Source organism: Littorina saxatilis, linkage group LG7 (genome assembly GCF_037325665.1).
Source record: "Littorina saxatilis isolate snail1 linkage group LG7, US_GU_Lsax_2.0, whole genome shotgun sequence".
NCBI lineage: Eukaryota > Metazoa > Mollusca > Gastropoda > Littorinimorpha > Littorinidae > Littorina > Littorina saxatilis.
The window spans coordinates 49,104,444-49,125,307 of record NC_090251.1 but is presented as its reverse complement, the minus strand read 5'-3'; the positions used below and the strand labels follow the sequence as shown (position 1 = coordinate 49,125,307).

The window sequence follows — 20,864 nt, the reverse complement described above, 5'->3', positions numbered from 1 at the left end:
CCGCTCAGCATGCCATAGCGTGCATGCTAGATAAGATATGTGAACAAAACGGACTGTTTTGGATGAAGATTTGATTGATCTGTCTATTGACATCCAGAACATGTTTTGTTCCAGTTGTTCAGATTTTTTGTCGATTTTAACGCAGGCATTTTGATTTTGCGAATTTGATTACTGGGGGTGTCTGTGTTGTAGGTTCCACTGTATAGACACTACGTCATGTAAACTCAGTCTTTTTTCTCAATTAAGGCAGGGGGATGAATGACCTTTTCAGTCGTATGGTTTTTATAATCAACAGCCTTATCAAAACGATCTGCCCTCAAACGCATCTGCCTAGTTTTTTTTATGATGGGCAGTATATAACCACGATATGACGTTTAACGAAAATGTCTTAAAAACTTATCTGAAGTGACATACATTAAAAAAGACAAACCAAGTAGAGGGACTTGATCTTTATTGCAATTACTAACAACTATAATATTTTCAGCGTAGCAATATTTCCTGATATTTTGACGAGACAGAGTATCATGCCAACGGGTCGATAACGAATTAACGGACATAACCTTTGCACACACAAAAAGTCGACGCAGACGAAGAGCGGAAATTAGGTTTCACCAAACAAATTCTTCGCATACGTTTAAAAGTCATTAAAGGCACAACGTCCTTCTGGGTTGACCATCCGCTGAAGAAAAATCGAGTGACCAATACAGCGTCTGTTGCATTTCGAGAATAACGAAGGCATTCCGCAGTGACTTGAAAGTTTGTTTCCTTTATCTAGATCATAGACACTAGAAACATCGAGTAAATAGGACACCTTTTTTCTTAATGAGAGTCATCCCGCCAGGTTTGAGATGAAAACAGGCCGTTAAGCGAGACAAACACGGGGGTAGGGATATTGGCGTTAATGGCGCTATTTGACGCACAGTGCTCAAGATGCTTGACTCCGATGCTATGCGGTGTCCCCCCCCCCCCCCCCCCCAGCTAGGTCAGGACAAAGCGGGATGTACGTGAATCATCTGTGACAGTATTTACAGACACAGTCATTCCCCTGTTACCAGTTCTGCGGTAATCTTGAACTTTAGCGTGTTAAATTCATAGCTCATAATTCAGAGGCATTTAAGTCTCCAAATTTGTAGAACCTGCACTTGTAATCATCACAGGTCATTTTAGATCCCTTTGAAATTACGGAATGAACTCCGATGAACTGTACGAATGCATTTCGTTTACATGGGTCAAAGAAGGAATTATCCGTATGAGCGGACAAGGGAGACAACTCTTTCGTGTAAATGATGTCCCATGGTTGACAACGTACGCCATTTTCGGTGCATTTTCGTCGATTGAACAACCAAATTAATTAATTATGCTTAAGTTTGGAGCTCAATCCGTCAATTAATTTCACGACAAATGTTCTTTGGCTTGCTTACATGGACTTGTATCAAAAATAAGTAAAGAATGTCACGGGATTCTGAGCTATGAATTTAACACGCTGAAGTTGAAGATTACCAGTTGTGCTCACTATCTCATATCTACCCAGCGGTTCACATGGATAAGAGCATTCTTCCACTTGGACGCATACCAAATGTCAATGGTATGGTTGCTTTTTTTTTTTTTCAAGTTTGTTTGTTTGTTTGCTTAACGCCCAGTCCACCACGAAGCGTGATATCAGGGCGGTGCTGCTTTGACATTTAACGAGCGCCACACACAAGACAGAAGTCGCAGCACAGGCTTCATGTCTCACCCCGTCACATTATTCTGACACCGGACCAACCAGTCCTAGCACTAACCCCATAATGCCAGACGCTAGGCGGAGCAGCCACTAGACTGCCAATCTTAAAGTCTTATGTATGACCCGGCCGTGGTTCGAACCCACGACCTCCCGCTCACTGGGCGGACGCCTTACCACTAGGCCACCGTGTTGCGGTCTTTATTACAAGTCAGGAATTGTTTGATGAATAAGAGTCGGTAGTGACACTAGTTGCTTTAAGTGACATTTATTCATGATTGAAGTCCTACTCTCAACTGAGAGCAGTCAGGTAGTTGATTTTGTGTATAAGACATGACATAAGACATAAGACATAAGATATAAGACATAAGATCATTTATTGTCCACACCATTAATACAATGGATAGAAAAGTGTGGTTCATCTGCTCTTAAAACAACCCAGCAACATATGGCAACAACCTTAAAAAACAAAAATAAGAACAATAAAACATACGAAGAAAGAGTTCACCCAAAGTACTCCAGACAGGCCCAAGTGGAGGGATGGTTTTATTCCATTTAAACGCGTGGTCAGATCTGAGATGACTTTCGATAGAGTCCTGCATCAGTACCAAATGTTTCTTTTGAAATTACAATCAAATAACTGAGCACGTTATTTTGCTAACAATTCTGTGTCCTTGCGCACCATTTGTTGTAAATAGACCAACTCTGCAAATAACTCTGTTAGGCGGTCTTGTATGGGTTGTAAATAGACCAACTCTGCAAATAACTATGTTAGACGGTCTTGCATGGGTTGTAAATAGACCAACTCTGCAAATAACTCTGTTAGGCGGTCTTGTATGGGTTGTAAATAGACCAACTCTGCAAATAACTCTGTTAGGCGGTCTTGTATGGGTTGTAAATAGACCAACTCAGCAAATAACTCTGTTAGACGGTCTTGCATGGGTTGTAAATAGACCAACTCTGCAAATAACTCTGTTAGGCGGTCTTGTATGTGTTGTAAATAGACCAACTCTGCAAATAACTCTGTTAGGCGGTCTTGCATGGGTTGTAAATAGACCAACTCTGCAAATAACCCTGTTAGGCGGTCTTGTATGGGTTGTAAATAGACCAACTCTGCAAATAACTCTGTTAGGCGGTCTTGTATGGGTTGTAAATAGACCAACTCTGCAAATAACTCTGTTAGGCGGTCTTGTATGTGTTGTAAATAGACCAACTCTGCAAATAACTATGTTATGCGGTCTTGTATGGGTTGTGAAAGAGTAAACAGTCTTTCTTATATTGAAGCAAACTTTCCACACGTGCTCCTTGTCCACGTGTTCCACACACACCCTTCGCTGGTGATTGGCCTATAAGGTCACGTGGGAAGGTTTGCATCAATCAAAGCAAGAGCAGTCACTCTTTCACTCCAATATAAACCCGACAGAGTTAATTCCGAATATCGTCTCTTCCCTGCCTTCTTATTTGAGTTTCCAAGAACCTTTCAGAAGCTTGAAATTCCCAAACTCAGTAGGACGGTTATCGTATGTTACCGACAATTCTTTACTCAAGTTGATGACTAGAAACTCTCTTGTCGAGAAATACGAATACTGCACTTCGTGCGCTGTCACATTTTTTCCAAATACTTAACACATAATGGACATTATTTTCGTAACGTTTTGCTTTCTTAGAGATAGAAGAGCATGTGCCGAACATTAAAATGTTTTGAAACTGGCGTGGGCCTCAACAATCTTACTGTTTCGAATTATGTCAACTTATTATGGAAATAATGTTTGTTGCAAGCTTGTTGTTGGGACTAAACCTCGCATACGGACTTCATAGCATGTTATTGCTTTGACAATCTTATTGTGAGTCTTCAGGCTATGAGTTAAGCATTAATTATAAAGTGTTGGATAACAGTCCTTCATACATTTTGAGGTTCTGAGTTTCAAGCGTTTTTCCCTTCCTTATGGGCTTTAACGTCTTTAAGTTAAATTCGAATGACACGGTGTAGCTGACAGTATTAGCCAAGTTGATACATTGTGGCGTCCTTGACTAAAACACACCGATACTAAAGACCTGCTAATCGTGGAGTTTGCCATGTTTTTCTCAACTGCGTGACTAGCGGATGGGGGAATAAGTTGATAAACCCTCAAGTCATTGCGTTACTTTGTGTAAGCAGTATAGTCTCACTGCTCAAATGTAAAGGCATAGTCCTCCCCGTATATACTGTGTGTAACCAATCCAACAACAACAACAACAACAACAACAACAACAACAACAACAACAACAACAACAACAACAACAACAACAACAACAACAACAACAACAACAACAACAACAACAATTTGTTTTTGTATACATGTTGTCCATAATGTCATTCCCATTGCCACTTGTTGCATGATATACTTTCTAAATGTGTTTTGCAAATACTTAAAAAAAAAAAATCTGACGCCTTTTCTACAGCTACTCTTTTTTTCTTTTTATATTTAGTCAAGTTTTGACTAAATATTTTAACGTAGAGGGGGGAATCGAGACGAGGGTCGTGGTGTATGTGTGTGTGTGTGTGTGTGTCTGTCTGTGTGTGTGTGTGTAGAGCGATTCAGACTAAACTACTGGATCGATCTTTATGAAATTTGACATGAGAGTTCCTGGGTATGAAATCCCCGAACGTTTTTTTCATTTTTTTGATAAATGTCTTTGATGACGTCATATCCGGCTTTTCGTGAAAGTTGAGGCGGCACTGTCACGCCCTCATTTTTCAACCAAATTGGTTGAAATTTTGGTCAAGTAATCTTCGACGAAGCCCGGGGTTCGGTATTGCATTTCAGCTTGGTGGCTTAAAAATTAATTAATGACTTTGGTCATTAAAAATCTGAAAATTGTAAAAAAAAATAAAAATTTATAAAACGCTCCAAATTTACGTTTATCTTATTTTCCATCATTTGCTGATTCCAAAAACATATAAATATGTTATATTCGGATTAAAAACAAGCTCTGAAAATTAAATATATAAAAATTATTATCAAAATTAAATTGTCCAAATCAATTTAAAAACACTTTCACCTTATTCCTTGTCGGTTCCTGATTCCAAAAACATATAGATATGATATGTTTGGATTAAAAACACGCTCAGAAAGTTAAAACAAAGAGAGGTACAGAAAAGCGTGCTATCCTTCTTAGCGCAACTACTACCCCGCTCTTCTTGTCAATTTCACTGCCTTTGCCATGAGCGGTGGCCTGACGATGCTACGAGTAAAATGGCATTGCGTTCAGTTTCATTCTGTGAGTTCGACAGCTACTTGACTAAATATTGTATTTTCGCCTTACGCGACTTGTTTTTATATTTAGTCAAGTTTTGACTAAATATTTTAACATCGAGGGGGAATCGAAACGAGGGTCGTGGTGTATGTGCGTGCGTGTGTGCGTGTGTGCGTGCGTGTGTGTGTGTGTGTAGAGCGATTCAGACTAAACTACTGGACCGATCTTTATGAAATTTGACATGAGAGTTCCTGGGTATGAAATCCCCGAACGTTTTTTTCAGTTTTTTGATAAATGTCTTTTATGACGTCATATCCGGCTTTTCGTGAAAGTTGAGGCGGCACTGTCACGCCCTCATTTTTCAACCAAATTGGTTGAAATTTTGGTCAAGTACTCTTCGACGAAGCCCGGGGTTTGGTATTGCATTTCAGCTTGGTGGCTTAAAAATTAATTAATGACTTTGGTCATTAAAAATCGGAAAATTGTAAAAAAAAATAAAAATTTATAAAATGATCCAAATTTACGTTTATCTTATTCTCCATCATTTGCTGATTCCAAAAACATATAAATATGTTATATTCGGATTAAAACCAAGCTCTGAAAATTAAATATATAAAAATTATTATCAAAATTTTTTTTTCGAAATCAATTTAAAAACACTTTCATCTTATTCCTTGTCGGTTCCTGATTCCAAAAATATATAGATATGATATGTTTGGATTAAAAACACGCTCAGAAAGTTAAAACAAACAGAGGTACAGAAAAGCGTGCTATCCTTCTTAGCGCAACTACTACCCCGCTCTTCTTGTCAATTCCACGTGCACTGTCTTTGCCACGGGCGGTGGAGTGACGATGCTACGAGTATACGGTCTTGCTGCGTTGCGTTGCGTTCAGTTTCATTCTGTGAGTTCGACAGCTACTTGACTAAATATTGTATTTTCGCCTTACGCGACTTGTTTTTATATTTAGTCAAGTTTTGACTAAATATTTTAACATCGAGGGGGAATCGAAACGAGGGTATGGTGTATGTGCGTCTGTCTGTGTGTGTGTGTAGAGCGATTCAGACTAAACTACTGGACCGATCTTTATGAAATTTGACATGAGAGTTCCTGGGTATGAAATCCCCGAACGTTTTTTTCATTTTTTTGATAAATGTCTTTGATGACGTCATATCCGGCTTTTCGTGAAAGTTGAGGCGGCACTGTCACGCCCTCATTTTTCAACCAAATTGGTTGAAATTTTCGTCAAGTACTCTTCGACGAAGCCCGGGGTTCGGTATTGCATTTCAGCTTGGTGGCTTAAAAATTAATTAATGACTTTGGTCATTAAAAATCTGAAAATTGTAAAAAAAAATAAAAATTTATAAAACGATCCAAATTTACGTTTATCTTATTCTCCATCACTTGCCGATTCCAAAAACATATAAATATGTTATATTCGGATTAAAAACAAGCTCTGAAAATTAAATATATAAAAATTATTATCAAATTTTTTTCCCCGAAATCAATTTAAAAACACTTTCATCTTATTCCTTGTCGGTTCCTGATTCCAAAAATATATAGATATGATATGTTTGGATTAAAAACACGCTCAGAAAGTTAAAACGAAGAGAGGTACAGAAAAGCGTGCTATCCTTCTCAGCGCAACGAATACCCCGCTCTTCTTGTCCATTCCACGTGCACTGCCTTTGCCACGGGCGGTGGAGTGACGATGCTACGAGTATACGGTCTTGCTGCGTTGCGTTGCGTTCAGTTTCATTCTGTGAGTTCGACAGCTACTTGACTAAATATTGTATTTTCGCCTTACGCGACTTGTTTAATTATTCAGCATCACTTTAACGTTTTTCATGTATGCTCCCTGCAAGTGTGTTAATGGTACTAATATGCATCTTTCCTTTGCAAACCATTACTAACAACCGAATGATCATGTGTGCATGCTTTCCTGTAGATCGCACCACAACGACAACCACCACAACCACAACCACAACCACCCCTCCCACCCCCGCTACTAACCAGGGAGGTTCGAGTCCCTCCCAACCCGGGGACCCCACACCCTATAAGGCCCCCCACGTTGACCCCCCACTAACACCTGTCCACCACAGGACCCCACGCGCTTCAGGGGCGTTCACGCCCAGGTACCCAACTCCGGCCTTGAACAAATACCCCACCCCGCCCCGGTTAGTGTCCAACCGAACGCCGGCCTATGTGGACGAAGCTACCCTCGCCCCTAATAGAACTCCGGCCATTCAGAACAATTACCCCAGCCCGCCCCGTATAATGTCCAACCGAACGCCGGTCTATGTGGGCGGAGCTACCACCCGTATGGCCACACCCCCAAAGCCTGTCTCCGCCCCTTACCGAACCCCGGCCACTCAGAACAAAGCGTCACCTCCCTATCCTACTCCTCCGCTTTTAGTTCCACACAGACCCACCGCCTTGCCACCCCAGCGTACCCCTTCTTTACCGGGTGGGGTGACGTCCTCTTTAAATCCAGACAAGACTCCAACCCCAAATCCAAACAACCCCGACAAAACACCGACACAAAATCCAGACAATCCAAACAAGACACCCACACCCAATCCTTATAATCCAGACAATCCAAACAAGACACCCACACCCAATCCTAATAATCCAGACAATCCAAACAAGACACCCACACCCAATTCTAATAATCCAGACAATCCAAACATGACACCCACACCCAATCCTAATAATCCAGACAAAACACCAACACCAAATCCCGACCATCCCCAAAAGCCTGTCACTTCAGTTCATAGAACCCCGGCTACTCTGACCAATTACCCCACCCCGCCCCGTATACTGTCCAACCGAACTCCGGCCTATGTGGGCGGAGCTACCACCCGTATGGTCACACCCGTTTCCGCCCATTACGGAACCCGGGCCACTCAAAACAAAGCGTCACCTCCCTATCCTACTCCCCCGCTCTTAATTCCACACAGACCCACCGCCTTGCCACCCCAGCGCACCCCTTCCTTACCGGGTGGGGTGATGTCACCCACACCAAATCCCAACAATCCTCAAAAGCCTACTTCTGTTAATAGAACCCCGGCAATTCAGACAAACTACCCTACCCCGCCCCGTATATTGTCCAACCGAACGCCGGCCTATGTGGGCGGAGCTACCACCCGTATGGTCACACCCGTTTCAGCCCCTTACGGAACCCCGGCCACTCAAAACAAAGCGTCACCTCCCTATCCTACTCCCCCGCTCTTAATTCCACACAGACCCACCGCCTTGCCACCCCAACGCACTCCTTCCTTACCGGGTGGGGTAACGTCACCAACACATATTCCCAACAATCCAGGCAATACACCAACACCAAATCCCAACAATCCAGGCAATACACCAACACCAAATCCCAACAATCCAGGCAATACACCAACACCAAATCCCAACAATCCTGACGTCACACCTACACCAAATACAATCAATCCTGACGTCACACTGATACCAAATACAAACAATCCTAACCTCACACCTTCACCAAATACAAACAATCCTGACGTCACACCTACTCCAAATACAAACAATCCCGACCTCACACCTTCACCAAATACAAACAATCCTGACGTCACACCTTCACCAAATACAAACAATCCTGACGTCACACCTTCACCAAATACAAACAATCCTGACGTCACACCTTCACCAAATACAAACAATCCTGACGTCACACCTTCACCAAATACAAACAATCCTGACGTCACACCTTCACCAAATACAAACAATCCTGACGTCACACCTACACCAAATACAAACAATCCCGACCTCACACCTTCACCAAATACAAACAATCCTGACGTCACACATACACCAATTACAAACAATCCTGACGTCACACCTTCACCAAATACAAACAATCCTGACGTCACACCTTCACCAAATACAAACAATCCTGACGTCACACCTACACCAAATATAAACAATCCTGACCTCACACCTTCACCAAATACAAACAATCCTGACGTCACACCTTCAACAAATACAAACAATCCCGACCTAACACCTACACCAAATACAAACAATCCCGACCTCACACCTTCACCAAATACAAACAATCCTGACGTCACACCTACACCAAATACAAACAATCCTGACGTCACACCTACACCAAATACAAACAATCCCGACCTCACACCTTCACCAAATACAAACAATCCTGACGTCACACCTACACCAAATACAAACAATCCCGACCTCACACCTTCACCAAATACAAACAATCCCGACCTCACACCTTCACCAAATACAAACAATCCTGACGTCACACCTACACCAAATACAAACAATCCTGACGTCACACCTACACCAAATACAAACAATCCCGACCTTACACCTACACCAAATACAAACAATCCCGACCTCACACCTTCAACAAATACAAACAATCCTGACGTCACACCTACACCAAATACAATCAGCCCTGATGTCACACCTACACCAAATACAAACAATCCTGACGTCACACCTACACCAAATACAAACATGCCCAAGGTCACACCTACACCAAATACAAACAATCCTGACATCACACCTTCACCAAATACAAACGATCCCGACCTCACACCTGTACCAAATACAAACAATCCCGACCTCACACCTTCACCAAATACAAACATTCCTGACGTCACACCTACAACAAATACCCTCAACCCTGATGTCACACCTACACCAAATACCCTCAACCCTGATGTCACACCTACACCAAATACAAACAATCCCGACCTCACACCTTCATCAAATACAAACAATCCTGACGTCACACCTACACCAAATACAAACAATCCCGACCTCACACCTACACCAAATACAAACAATCCCGACCTCACACCTTCACCAAATACAAACGATCCTGACGTCACACCTACACCAAATACCCTCAACCCTGATGTCACACCTACACCAAATACAAACAATCCCGACCTCACACCTATACCAAATACAAACAATCCTGACGTCACACCAACACCAAATCCAAACAATCCCGACCTCACACCTTCACATAATACAAACAATCCCGACCTTACACCTTCACCAAATACAAACAATCCCGACCTCACACCTTCACCAAATACAAACAATCCTGACGTCACACTGACACCAAATACAAACAATCCTGACGTCACACCTACACCAAATACAAACAATCCCGACCTCACACCTTCACCAAATACAAACAATCCTGACGTCACACCTACACCAAATACAAACAATCCCAACGTAACACCTACACCAAATACAAATAATCCCGACCTCATACCTTCAACAAATACAAACTATCCTGACCTCACACCTTCACCAAATACCCTCAATCCTGACGTCACATCTACACCGAAAACTAACAATCCGGACGTCACACCTACACCGAATACAAACAATCCCGACCTCACACCTTCACCAAATACTCTCAATCCTAACGTCACACCTACACCGAATACAAACAATCCTGACGTCACTCCTACACCAAATATAATAAATCCTGACGTCACACTGACACCAAATACAAACAATCCTGACGTCACACCTACACCAAATACAAACAATCCCGACCTCACACGTTCACCAAATACCCTCAATCCTGACGTCACACCTACTCCGAAAACTAACAATCCGGACGTCACACCTACACCGAATACAAGCAATCCTGACGTCACATCTACACCAAATACAAACAATCCTGACGTCACACCTACACTAAATACAAACAATCCTGACGTCACACCTACACCAAATACAAACAATCCTGACGTCACACCTTCACGAAATACAAACAATCCTGACGTCACACCTTCACCAAATACAAACATTCCTGACGTCACACCTACACCAAATACAAACATTCCCAAGGTCACACCTACATCAAATACAAACAATCCCGACCTCACACCTTCACAAAATACAATCAGCCCTGATGTCACACCTACACCAAATACAAACAATCCTGACGTCACACCTACACCAAATACAAACAATCCTGACCTCACACCTTCACCAAATACAAACAATCCCGACCTCACACCTGTACCAAATACAAACAATTCTGACGTCACACCAACACCAAATACAAACAATCCCGACCTCACACCTTCACCAAATACAAACAATCCTGACGTCACACCTACACCAAATACAAACAATCCCGACCTTACACCTACACCAAATACAAACAATCCTGACGTCACACGTACACCAAATACAAACAATCATAACGTCACACGTACACCAAATACGCTCAACCCTGACGTCACACCAACACCGACAACTAACAATCCGGACGTCACACCTTCACAAAATACCCTCAATCCCGACCTTACTAATTCACCAAATACAAACAGCCCTGACGTAACACCTACACCAATTACAAACAATCCTGACGTCACACCAACGCGAAATACAAACAATCCTAACGTCACACGTACACCAAATACGCCCAACCCTGACGTCACACCAACACCGACAACTAACAATCCGGACGTCACACCTTCACCAAATACAAACAATCCCGACCTCACACCTTCACCAAATACAAACATCCCTGACGTCACACCTACACCAATTACAAACAATCCTGACGTCACACCTACACCAAATACCCTCAATCCTGACGTCACACTTACACCAAAAACAAACAATCCTGACGTCACACCTACACCAAATACAAACAATCCCGACCTCACACCTTCATCACATACAAACAATCCTGACGTCACACCTGTTACAACCAAGAAACCTAACACCCCTACACCACTGCCTGTTGCAACCAAGAAACCCAACACCCCTACACCACTGCCTGTTACAACCAAGAAACCCAACACCCCTACACAACTGCCTGTTACAACCAAGAAACCCAACACCCCTACACCACTGCCTGTTACAACCAAGAAACCCAACACCCCTACACCACAGCCTGTTACAACCAAGAAACCCAACACCCCTACACCACTGCCTGTTACAACCAAGAAACCCAACACCCTGACACCACAGCCTGTTACAACCAAGAAACCTAACACCCCTACACCACTGCCTGTTACAACCAAGAAACCCAATACCCCTACACCACTGCCTGTTGCAACCAAGAAACCCAACACCCCTACACCACTGCCTGTTACAACCAAGAAACCCAACACCCCTACACCACTGCCTGTTACAACCAAGAAACCCAATACTCCTACACCACTGCCTGTTACAACCAAGAAACCCAACACCCCTACACCACTGCCTGTTACAACCAAGAAACCCAACTCCCCTACACCACTGCCTGTTACAACCAAGAAACCCAACACCTCTACACCACTGCCTGTTACAAACAAGAAACCCAATACCCCTACACCACTGCCTGTTACAACCAAGAAACCCAATACTCCTACACCACTGCCTGTTACAACCAAGAAACCCAATACCCCAACACCACTGCCTGTTACAACCAAGAAACCCAACACCCCTACACCACAACCTGTTACAACCAAGAAACCCAACACCCCTACACCACTGCCTGTTACAACCAAGAAACCCAACACCCCTACATCACTGCCTGTTACAACCAAGAAACCCAACACCCCTACCCCACTGCCTGTTACAACCAAGAAACCCAATACCCCTACATCACTGCCTGTTACAACCAAGAAACCCAACACGTTACCACCCCAACGGACACCCGCTATAATAGGTACCGTCGGCACAACATTGACAAGCGGGGGTATGCCAAACACACCCACTGCAATTACCACGCAAACGCAGGCCACGCCCACCGTTTCACAAGCCACTCCCACTGTTTCACACGTGACTCACACTGTTTTGCAGACAACGCCCACCGTTTCACAAGCCACGCCTACTGTTTCTCACGTGACACACACTGCTTCGCAGACTACGCCCACCGTTTCACAAGCCACGCCTACTGTTTCACACGTTACACCCACTGCTTCACACGTAACACCCACTGTTTCACAGACTTGGCCCACCATCTCTCAGCCCACCCCCACTGTTGTCCACAACACGCCCACCGTTTCTCAGGCCACACCCACTGTTGTCCACAACACGCCCACCGTTTCTCAGGCCACACCCACTCTGCCCTATGGTCAGACGGTAAAGCCACAGTGTACGTGTGGTCAGCAGAATATACCAATCGTCATCCCCCCTTTCAGTCCCATCTACCCTCCCGCGATACCCACAGTGCCCGGAATGGTGCTAGCTGGGTACTTCATGGTGCCCATGCTAGTGCCCTATTTCAATAGTGTGACGAACTGTCAGCATAGCGCACAGACACCTGTGACTCCCACCCTCCCTCATCCGTCAAATCCCACCACCCCTCGTTCTGTTAGCCCTAGTGTCCTCCCTGTCTCTACCCCCACCCTCCCTCATCCGTCAAATCCCACCACCCCTCTTTCTGTCAGCCCCAGCATCCTCCCTGTCTCTACCCCCTACTCCATACCCGTCAGCACCGGAACGTCACAGGGTACCGATGTCGTCACTAATCCTGTTCAAGGTAAAGGGTACTAACCGTGTGTGTGTGTGTGTGTGTGTGTGTGTGTGTGTGTGTGTGTGTGTGTGTGTCGTTTTCAACCGTTCAAGGTTATATCGCGACGGGATTTAGTTACTAAATGTGTATGAAAGTTACTAAGGCATGTGCATGAAGTACTGAACCATAACATTTTATCGTTCTGCATGTTAACATAACACTACTGCCAAAACTGGTATAACCAAGTACAACACGTTGACTGAAATTAACTGAGGTTACGCTCGAGGAGGGACCAACTTACAACACTATTCAAGCGTATAACTAATGGTAAAGGTGTTTCAGTTAGGATTTGGATATAGAGGTGTTATGGTTTTCAACAGCAGTAGGGGAAGCTAAACTTGTTTGTTTTTTGGGGAAAGGTTTCGTCACGGCAATCGTCTACGGGATGCGTATTGTAATCATAATTCAACATCATTATTTTGTTAATCATCGTCGGCAGGTGTATGTCTATCCAAACTCATCGTATGCATTATCAACATTGTCATTAGCATCGCTGCCATTATCATCAGTGTCATTATAATTAGTGTCACTGTGATTAGTGCTATTGTCATCAGTGCCATTGTCTTCAGTGTCATTATCTTCACTACAGCCGTAACTACTACCCACCCTCACACAGCCTCACCCTCAAGACGGACAAATACTCCCGTAGTAGTTACCACACCCAAAGTTACTACAGCTAGAGTTACCACGCCTAGATTTACCACGCCCCGAATAACCACAGCTCGGATTACCACGCCCACAGTGACCACGCCCCGCGTCACAACGCCCAGGGTAACAACGCCCAGGGTAACAACACCCAGGGTAACAACTCCCAGGGTAACAACGCGAAGAATTACAACGCCCAGGATAACTACGCCCAGGATAACAACGCCAAGGGTAACACCGCCAAGGGTAACTACGCCCAGAATTACAACGCCAAGGGTTACCACGCCCAGGATAACCACGCCCAGGATAACCACGCCCAGGATAACACCGCCCAGAGTGACGACACCGAGAATAACTACGCCCACTACGCCACTTCCTAGCATACCAGGTTTGTGGCATCATCATCACCATCATCATCATCATCATCATCATCATCATCATCATCATCATCATCATCATCATCATCATCATCATCATCATCCGTCATGGTTTGACATGAATAATCCTACATAGAGTGATTACTAGTATATTGTGTTACTACTCATTTTAACAATTTTGATATTTGACGTGGCGAAAAGCTTGCAGACAGATGTTGTGTTACCTGATGATTTATTTCTAGGGGAACATTTTATTCTTATGATTTGAAGACTTTACAAGTATACATGGAGAAAGGTCTGTGTGCACACAAGGAGTTTAGGTTCTAGACTTACCCCTATGTTACGTTGTGTTTAGGGAAGTAGTGTATATGTATAGGTTACAACACGAGTGGTTTTTTATATGGCTTGTATTTCAGTCAAGACCCAGCGGATGAATATCATCGGGAGACACGAGCCTCTGGCGAGTGGCTCTCGATTGATATTCCCGCTGGGTCTTGACTGAAATACAAGCCATATAAAAAACCACGAGTGTTGTAATCTGTATATCCCATTCTACCATCAAACACAAAGTGTAGACTACTAGCGGCACTGTTGCGATCTGTGCAGGGTAAAACTGTTGCCAGCGAGACTTAGCCCTTTTTCAACCTTAAACTAAGTGACCGTCGCTGAAAAAATAAAACGAATGAGTGCATCGATAAGTACGCGGTAACACTACTTTCAGACCATTTAAAAGCTTTAAGTAAAGGTTCATAAGTTGCAAGAAAGTAATGAAGTCGAATAGAAATTAATTTAGTTGAAGCGCACAATTCTTTTGTTTTGCGTTTCAATTCAGGTCGGCAGAACGGGCGAAACGGGTTTGGGCGGTACCCATTTGGCTTACTCGATTCAAAATCGATTCCACGTTGTTTTTCTCGAACGTGTGTAATTAGGCTTATTGACAGAGAAGCAAATTTTAGGGAACAAATATGTAGGTTTAGATTTAACCATTTGCTCCCTATTTGAAATGTATCTACGTGATAAACTGTTTTGCGAGTGTGTTTGCATGGATGAACTTAAACTGGTATGGGCGTGAGGAAAACGCGACCGACACGTCTGTCACCGCCGATTGATTGCATTTTGAAGGAATATGACTGGATTACGGAAAAATATGTGGACTTACTGCAGAGCCAGGCAAAAGAGTAGACTTGCTCGCAAAACACGTGAAACAGCCGATGTTTGATAGCTGAAGGCGCACACCAAAACACACTACCGACAGATTCTCAAAAGTCGTCTGCTAACGATGCAAGGGGAGGGTACTCGTGTTTTTGTTTTGGTTCGCTAGCATCTGGTTATCTTGTAAGTTGAATGTTCGTTTTTTTCGACCTGCATTGCTTTCATAATGAAAGAAACTTTTGCTTATTGCATCTCATACATCAGATCAGTTCTGAGATTCATTTTTGCGTGCAACTGATATGGTTTTCTGAGCCGTGCAATACGATTTTAGAACTTCATACAAATGTGTCACATTGTTCGGCGCGAGGTCAAAGGTCGGGAGGAAAGTAGTCCTTTGCCCAAATCGGAATCTGCACTATCATATATTTTTTGGAGTCCATGATGTATTTATTGAGCTATAAAAATACAACATATATACCCATACTGAAGTAACAGAGACAAAGAAGGGAGGTCATGGGATATATATATATATATGGTATATCGACACTACTCGTGGGCTTGCAACATGAATAGAGGCGTTTAAAGGGGGGTGGACCGGCACGGTTGGCCTAGTGGTAAGGCGTCCGCCCCGTGATCGGGAGGTCGTGGGTTCGAACCCCGGCCGGGTCATACCTAAGACTTTAAAATTGGCAATCTAGGGGCTGCTCCGCCTGGCGTCTGGCATTATGGGGTTAGTGCTAGGACTGGCGGTTGGTCCGGTGTCAGAATAATGTGACTGGGTGAGACATGAAGCCTGTGCTGCGACTTCTGTCTTGTGTGTGGCGCACGTTATATGTCAAAGCAGCACCGCCCTGATATGGCCCTTCGTGGTCGGCTGGGCGTTAAGCAAACAAACAAACAGGGGGATGGGGATGTGAGGGAGGGGGAGGGAAGGAGAGAGAGAGGGGAGGGGAGGGGTGGGGTACAGAGTTCAGTTACACCTCGCCAGCTGTATGCAAAATGCTCTCTTCTTTATACGTTATGATTCAGTAATGTATGGCTGCTCACTTCTCTCTCTCTCTTCGTATTCATTGCATGATGCGTTTGCTTTAGCTACATGAAAGTGCATCGTTCGTGTAACTTTCCAAACTCGTGCATGATGCATCATTGTAGTTAGATATCGGGCACATCGCATGTAGCTCGACGAGTCAGTTGATAGCTTGAACCATGACTCATGAGTCATAGTGATATTCTTTATTTATTGATGTTCGGTCTTGTGTTTGCCGCATGCTTTTAATAGCTTTCCACTTCACTATTTAGATTATCGTCCCTTCTAAATGAATATGTCCATGTGTGCACACTATTTCTCTTTTTGTTTTTCAAATTATAATCTGTTTTCCCTTCAACGTTTGTGGACACAGCACCTAGTTTTAGTGCTGATGTCGTGTGAACAGTATCGTTGCCAGTCGTGTTAAGTTGTACATTTCGCAAATGTCTGATCTGAGATTGGCATCTTGTCAGCAACAACGTTACACGTTGGCAGCGTCTTTGTTTTGATCTGTCTTGCCATTGTGTGTGTGTGTGTGTGTGTGTGTGTGTGTGTGTGTGTGTGTGTGTGTGTGTGTGTGTGTGTTGTGTGTGTGTGTGTGTGTGTGTGTGTGTGTGTGTGTGTGTGTGTTGTGTGTGTGTGTGTGTGTGTGTGTGTGTTGTGTGTGTGTGTGTGTGTGTTGTGTTGTGTGTGTGTGTGTGTGTGTGTGTGTGTGTGTGTGTGTGTGTGTGTGTGTGTGTGTGTGTATGTGTGTGTGTGTGTATGTGTGTGTGTGTGTGTGTGTGTGTGTGTGTGTGTGTGTGTTGTGTGTTGTGTGTGTGTGTGTGTGTGTGTGTGTGTATGTGTGTGTGTGTGTGTGTGTGTATGTGTGTGTGTGTGTGTGTGTTGTGTGTGTGTGTGTGTGTGTGTGTGTGTTGTGTGTTGTGTGTGTGTGTGTGTGTGTGTGTGTGTGTTATGTGTGTGTGTGTGTGTGTGTGTGTGTGTGTGTGTGTGTGTGTGTGTGTGTGTGTGTTTGATACATCATGGCGACACGGCTAATTCATACTTGACGCAGGGTGGGACCAAGGTGGGCATTCGGGGTCCAATCAGTTTTTCTCCAGCCTGAACAGCCACTTCACCACTTCATTTAAACGTTCAAACGGTATGATCAAATGCCCTTTTCCAAAACCAAAGAAACCCTGCTTTGCAGATGACTTAGTCCCACCCTGGCATTGAACACATTGCACAGTCCAACCTGGCCAGGCGACCACCTCTTGATAACGACCATCTGCCCACAACGACCACCTCTTGATAACGACCATCTGCCCACAACGACCACCTCTTGATAACGACCATCTGCCCACAACGACCACCTCTTGATAACGACCATCTGCCCACAACGACCACCTCTTGATAACGACCATCTGCCCACAACGACCACCTCTTGATAACGATCATCTGCCCACAACGACCACCTCTAGATAACAACCACCTGCCCACAACGACCACCTCTAGATAACAACCACCTGCCCACAACGACCACCTCTTGATAACGACCATCTGCCCACAACGACCACCTCTTGATAACGACCATCTGCCCACAACGACCACCTCAAAAGATCCCCGACAGTTTTGATCCCTGTATAATTCACCTTCCCTTAGCGACCATCTGTTCATAACGACACATTTATTCGGTTCCTTGGGTAATCGTTATTGACGAGTTCGACTGTAAAAACCATGAGAAATTGTATCTAACCTCCCTTGCCCTGCCTGACTGTGTGTCCAGCTATCTGCGACAACTGCACGATGGTCAACGGTGTGGGATACAAGGCCCACTGGGCGCAGTGTGACCTCTTCATCCAGTGTCAGTTCCTACCTGACGGCACCGTCACGGTCCGGATCAAGCAGTGCCCTCACGGTCTGCACTGGGACCAGAACGCTCTCACCTGTACGCGCCCCGCCCAGGCCATGTGTGCTACAGGTAAGAACTCTGTGGGACGATTTTTGTGTGATTGCAGTTTTTGTACCAACCACACGATGGTCATGACGTATGCTGCTGAAATTACGGTATGCTGGTTTCTCTATTTTGCACCGCCACGACATGTGTGATTTTAATTTTCGAACTTAAAACAGACAACACGAATAAAGGCAACTGATTTGTTTCGTACAGTTCAGCGCCCATAGCGGCAACATTGTCAATCAACTACGCATGCGCACTGACCTCTTTTGTTGGCTGTGTGTTAACGATAACCAGGTTAATTCCTTTTGTGTGTGTGTTTTTCACTCTCATAGACCCCTGTCGCCAACCCGGGTACCAAATGTACTCCGCCACCAACAACTGTCGCGGGTACTGGGAGTGCGTGTCGGGTACCTCTGAGGGGAGATGCTGCCCCACAGGATACGGCTTTGCTGTAGGAGTCGGGTGTGTGCCCAACGCTCAGTGTCAGGACTCGTGTGGTGTGTCGCCCACCACCCCGGGTGAGTCTCTTTTCATAGAACACGTTTGGAAATAACTTTGTCGGGTTTTTTCCAAGACTCAAACACTCAAAGACTCACAGATATGTTACTGTCTGAGCTGTTAGTAAATGATATGTTTTTTTGTGTTTTATACCGTGTGACACTGCGAGGCAATGTTCGTATTTTTGGAACTTGAGTCTTTCTGGTTGTGGAATAGTTGAGCTCCTTCCAAACAGTGATGCTAACACTAGCCGCTGACACGTTCACTCGACGATTGTGGCATCACAGTGAATAAGGATCATGCTATAGAATGCAAATACTGTTTTATATTATCTTTTTACAGGAACTCTCATGTCAAATTTCATAAAGATCGGTTCAGTAGTTTAGTCTGAATCGCTCTACACACACACACACACACACAGACAGACAGACAGACACACACACACACACACACACACACACACACACACACACACACACACACACATACACACACACACACACACACACACACACACACACACACACACACACACACACACACACACGACGCTAAGGCCAAAAAAAAAAATAGGTCTGTTTACGGTAACCCGACCGACCCTAGTTTTTTCGCGCGACCCTAGACTTTTTTTTGGCATTTGGGAAAAGAAAAAAAAAATCTTGTTTTTTTGGCAAAATAACGTAAAAATATGGTTTTTTGGAAAAAAAAAAAAAAAAAAAAAAAAAAAAACAATCCCGACCTACCGACCCTATTTTTTTGGCCTATGTTACCGTAAACAGACCTATTTTTTTTTTGGCCTAAAAAGAATAGAGATACAGAAAAGTGTGTTATCCTACTCAGCGCGACCATTACCGCAGTATACTGGCTTGTCGATTTCACTGCCTTTGCCTCGAGCGGTGGACTGACGAAACTACGAGTATGCGGTCTTGGTGAAAAAATGCAGTGCATTCAGTTTCATTCTGTGAGTTCGACAGCTTGACTAAATGTTGTTATTTCGCCTTACGCGACTTGTTATCTTTACACCCCCGGTATAGGGGTGTGTATAGGTTTCACTCGATGTGTTTGTGTTCGCAAGTAGATCTCAAGAATGAACGGACCGATCGTCACCAAACTTGGTGAACAGGTTCTATACATTCCTGAGACGGTCCTTACAAAAATTGGGACCAGTCAAACACACGGTTAGGGAGTTATTGGTGGATTAAAATTATATAAGGCCTGGTATAGACGGACACCCCCGTTGGTCAAAGGGAAATAACCATTCTCACTGCCACCAACTGAGAAGGTTATTTCCCTTTGACGGGGGTGTAGTTCCTATCGGAGGAATTTCTTGTTATCTCGACATGAGAAATGAAGTCAACCTGTACTTTAGAACAAACAGTGTTTGATTTGTGCAAAGGATTGTCTTTCACTTGACTGTGTCATGTGTCTTGATATCTGTCGGAATTCACGGAGATGGAAAATGACCGCTGTGTTGTTCTCATGTGTCAGGCATGGACATTTCCGCGAAAAGGAAATTACGTTTCAGCAAAAATAAGAAATTGTCCGCGGCAAAAAAAAAAGGTACATTAAATTATATGTATACTATTGTCTCTCTATCCATTGTTTGCTTACACGAGAACTATAAAAATATTGGTCTAAAAAGATAACATTCGTTTTCCTTCCACGGATCCGGGGGGCTTCGCCCCGCTGGTCCCCCCAACGGGGCTCTACCGCTGTACCCCGCCGGGGCCTAGG

The 20,864-nt window shown here is 44.1% G+C and overlaps 2 protein-coding genes across 2 annotated transcripts in view; both read left to right on the top strand.

Annotated features, from left to right (window-relative positions):
- Window positions 1-20,864, top strand: part of LOC138971691 (uncharacterized) — a 39,083-nt gene that overhangs the window by 8,803 nt on the left and 9,416 nt on the right. The window contains exons 4-6 of the mRNA XM_070344466.1: window positions 14,082-14,525; window positions 18,459-18,653; window positions 18,965-19,150. Coding sequence (XP_070200567.1) covers window positions 14,082-14,525; window positions 18,459-18,653; window positions 18,965-19,150 — 825 coding nt within the window. The remainder of the gene's footprint in view (window positions 1-14,081; window positions 14,526-18,458; window positions 18,654-18,964; window positions 19,151-20,864) is intronic.
- LOC138971996 (mucin-2-like) lies at window positions 1,577-13,473 on the top strand. Its single transcript, XM_070344838.1, has 4 exons — window positions 1,577-1,585; window positions 3,911-4,046; window positions 6,905-8,547; window positions 11,704-13,473. Exons 1-4 carry the CDS (start codon window positions 1,577-1,579, stop codon window positions 13,471-13,473), a joined length of 3,558 nt encoding a protein of 1,185 aa, XP_070200939.1.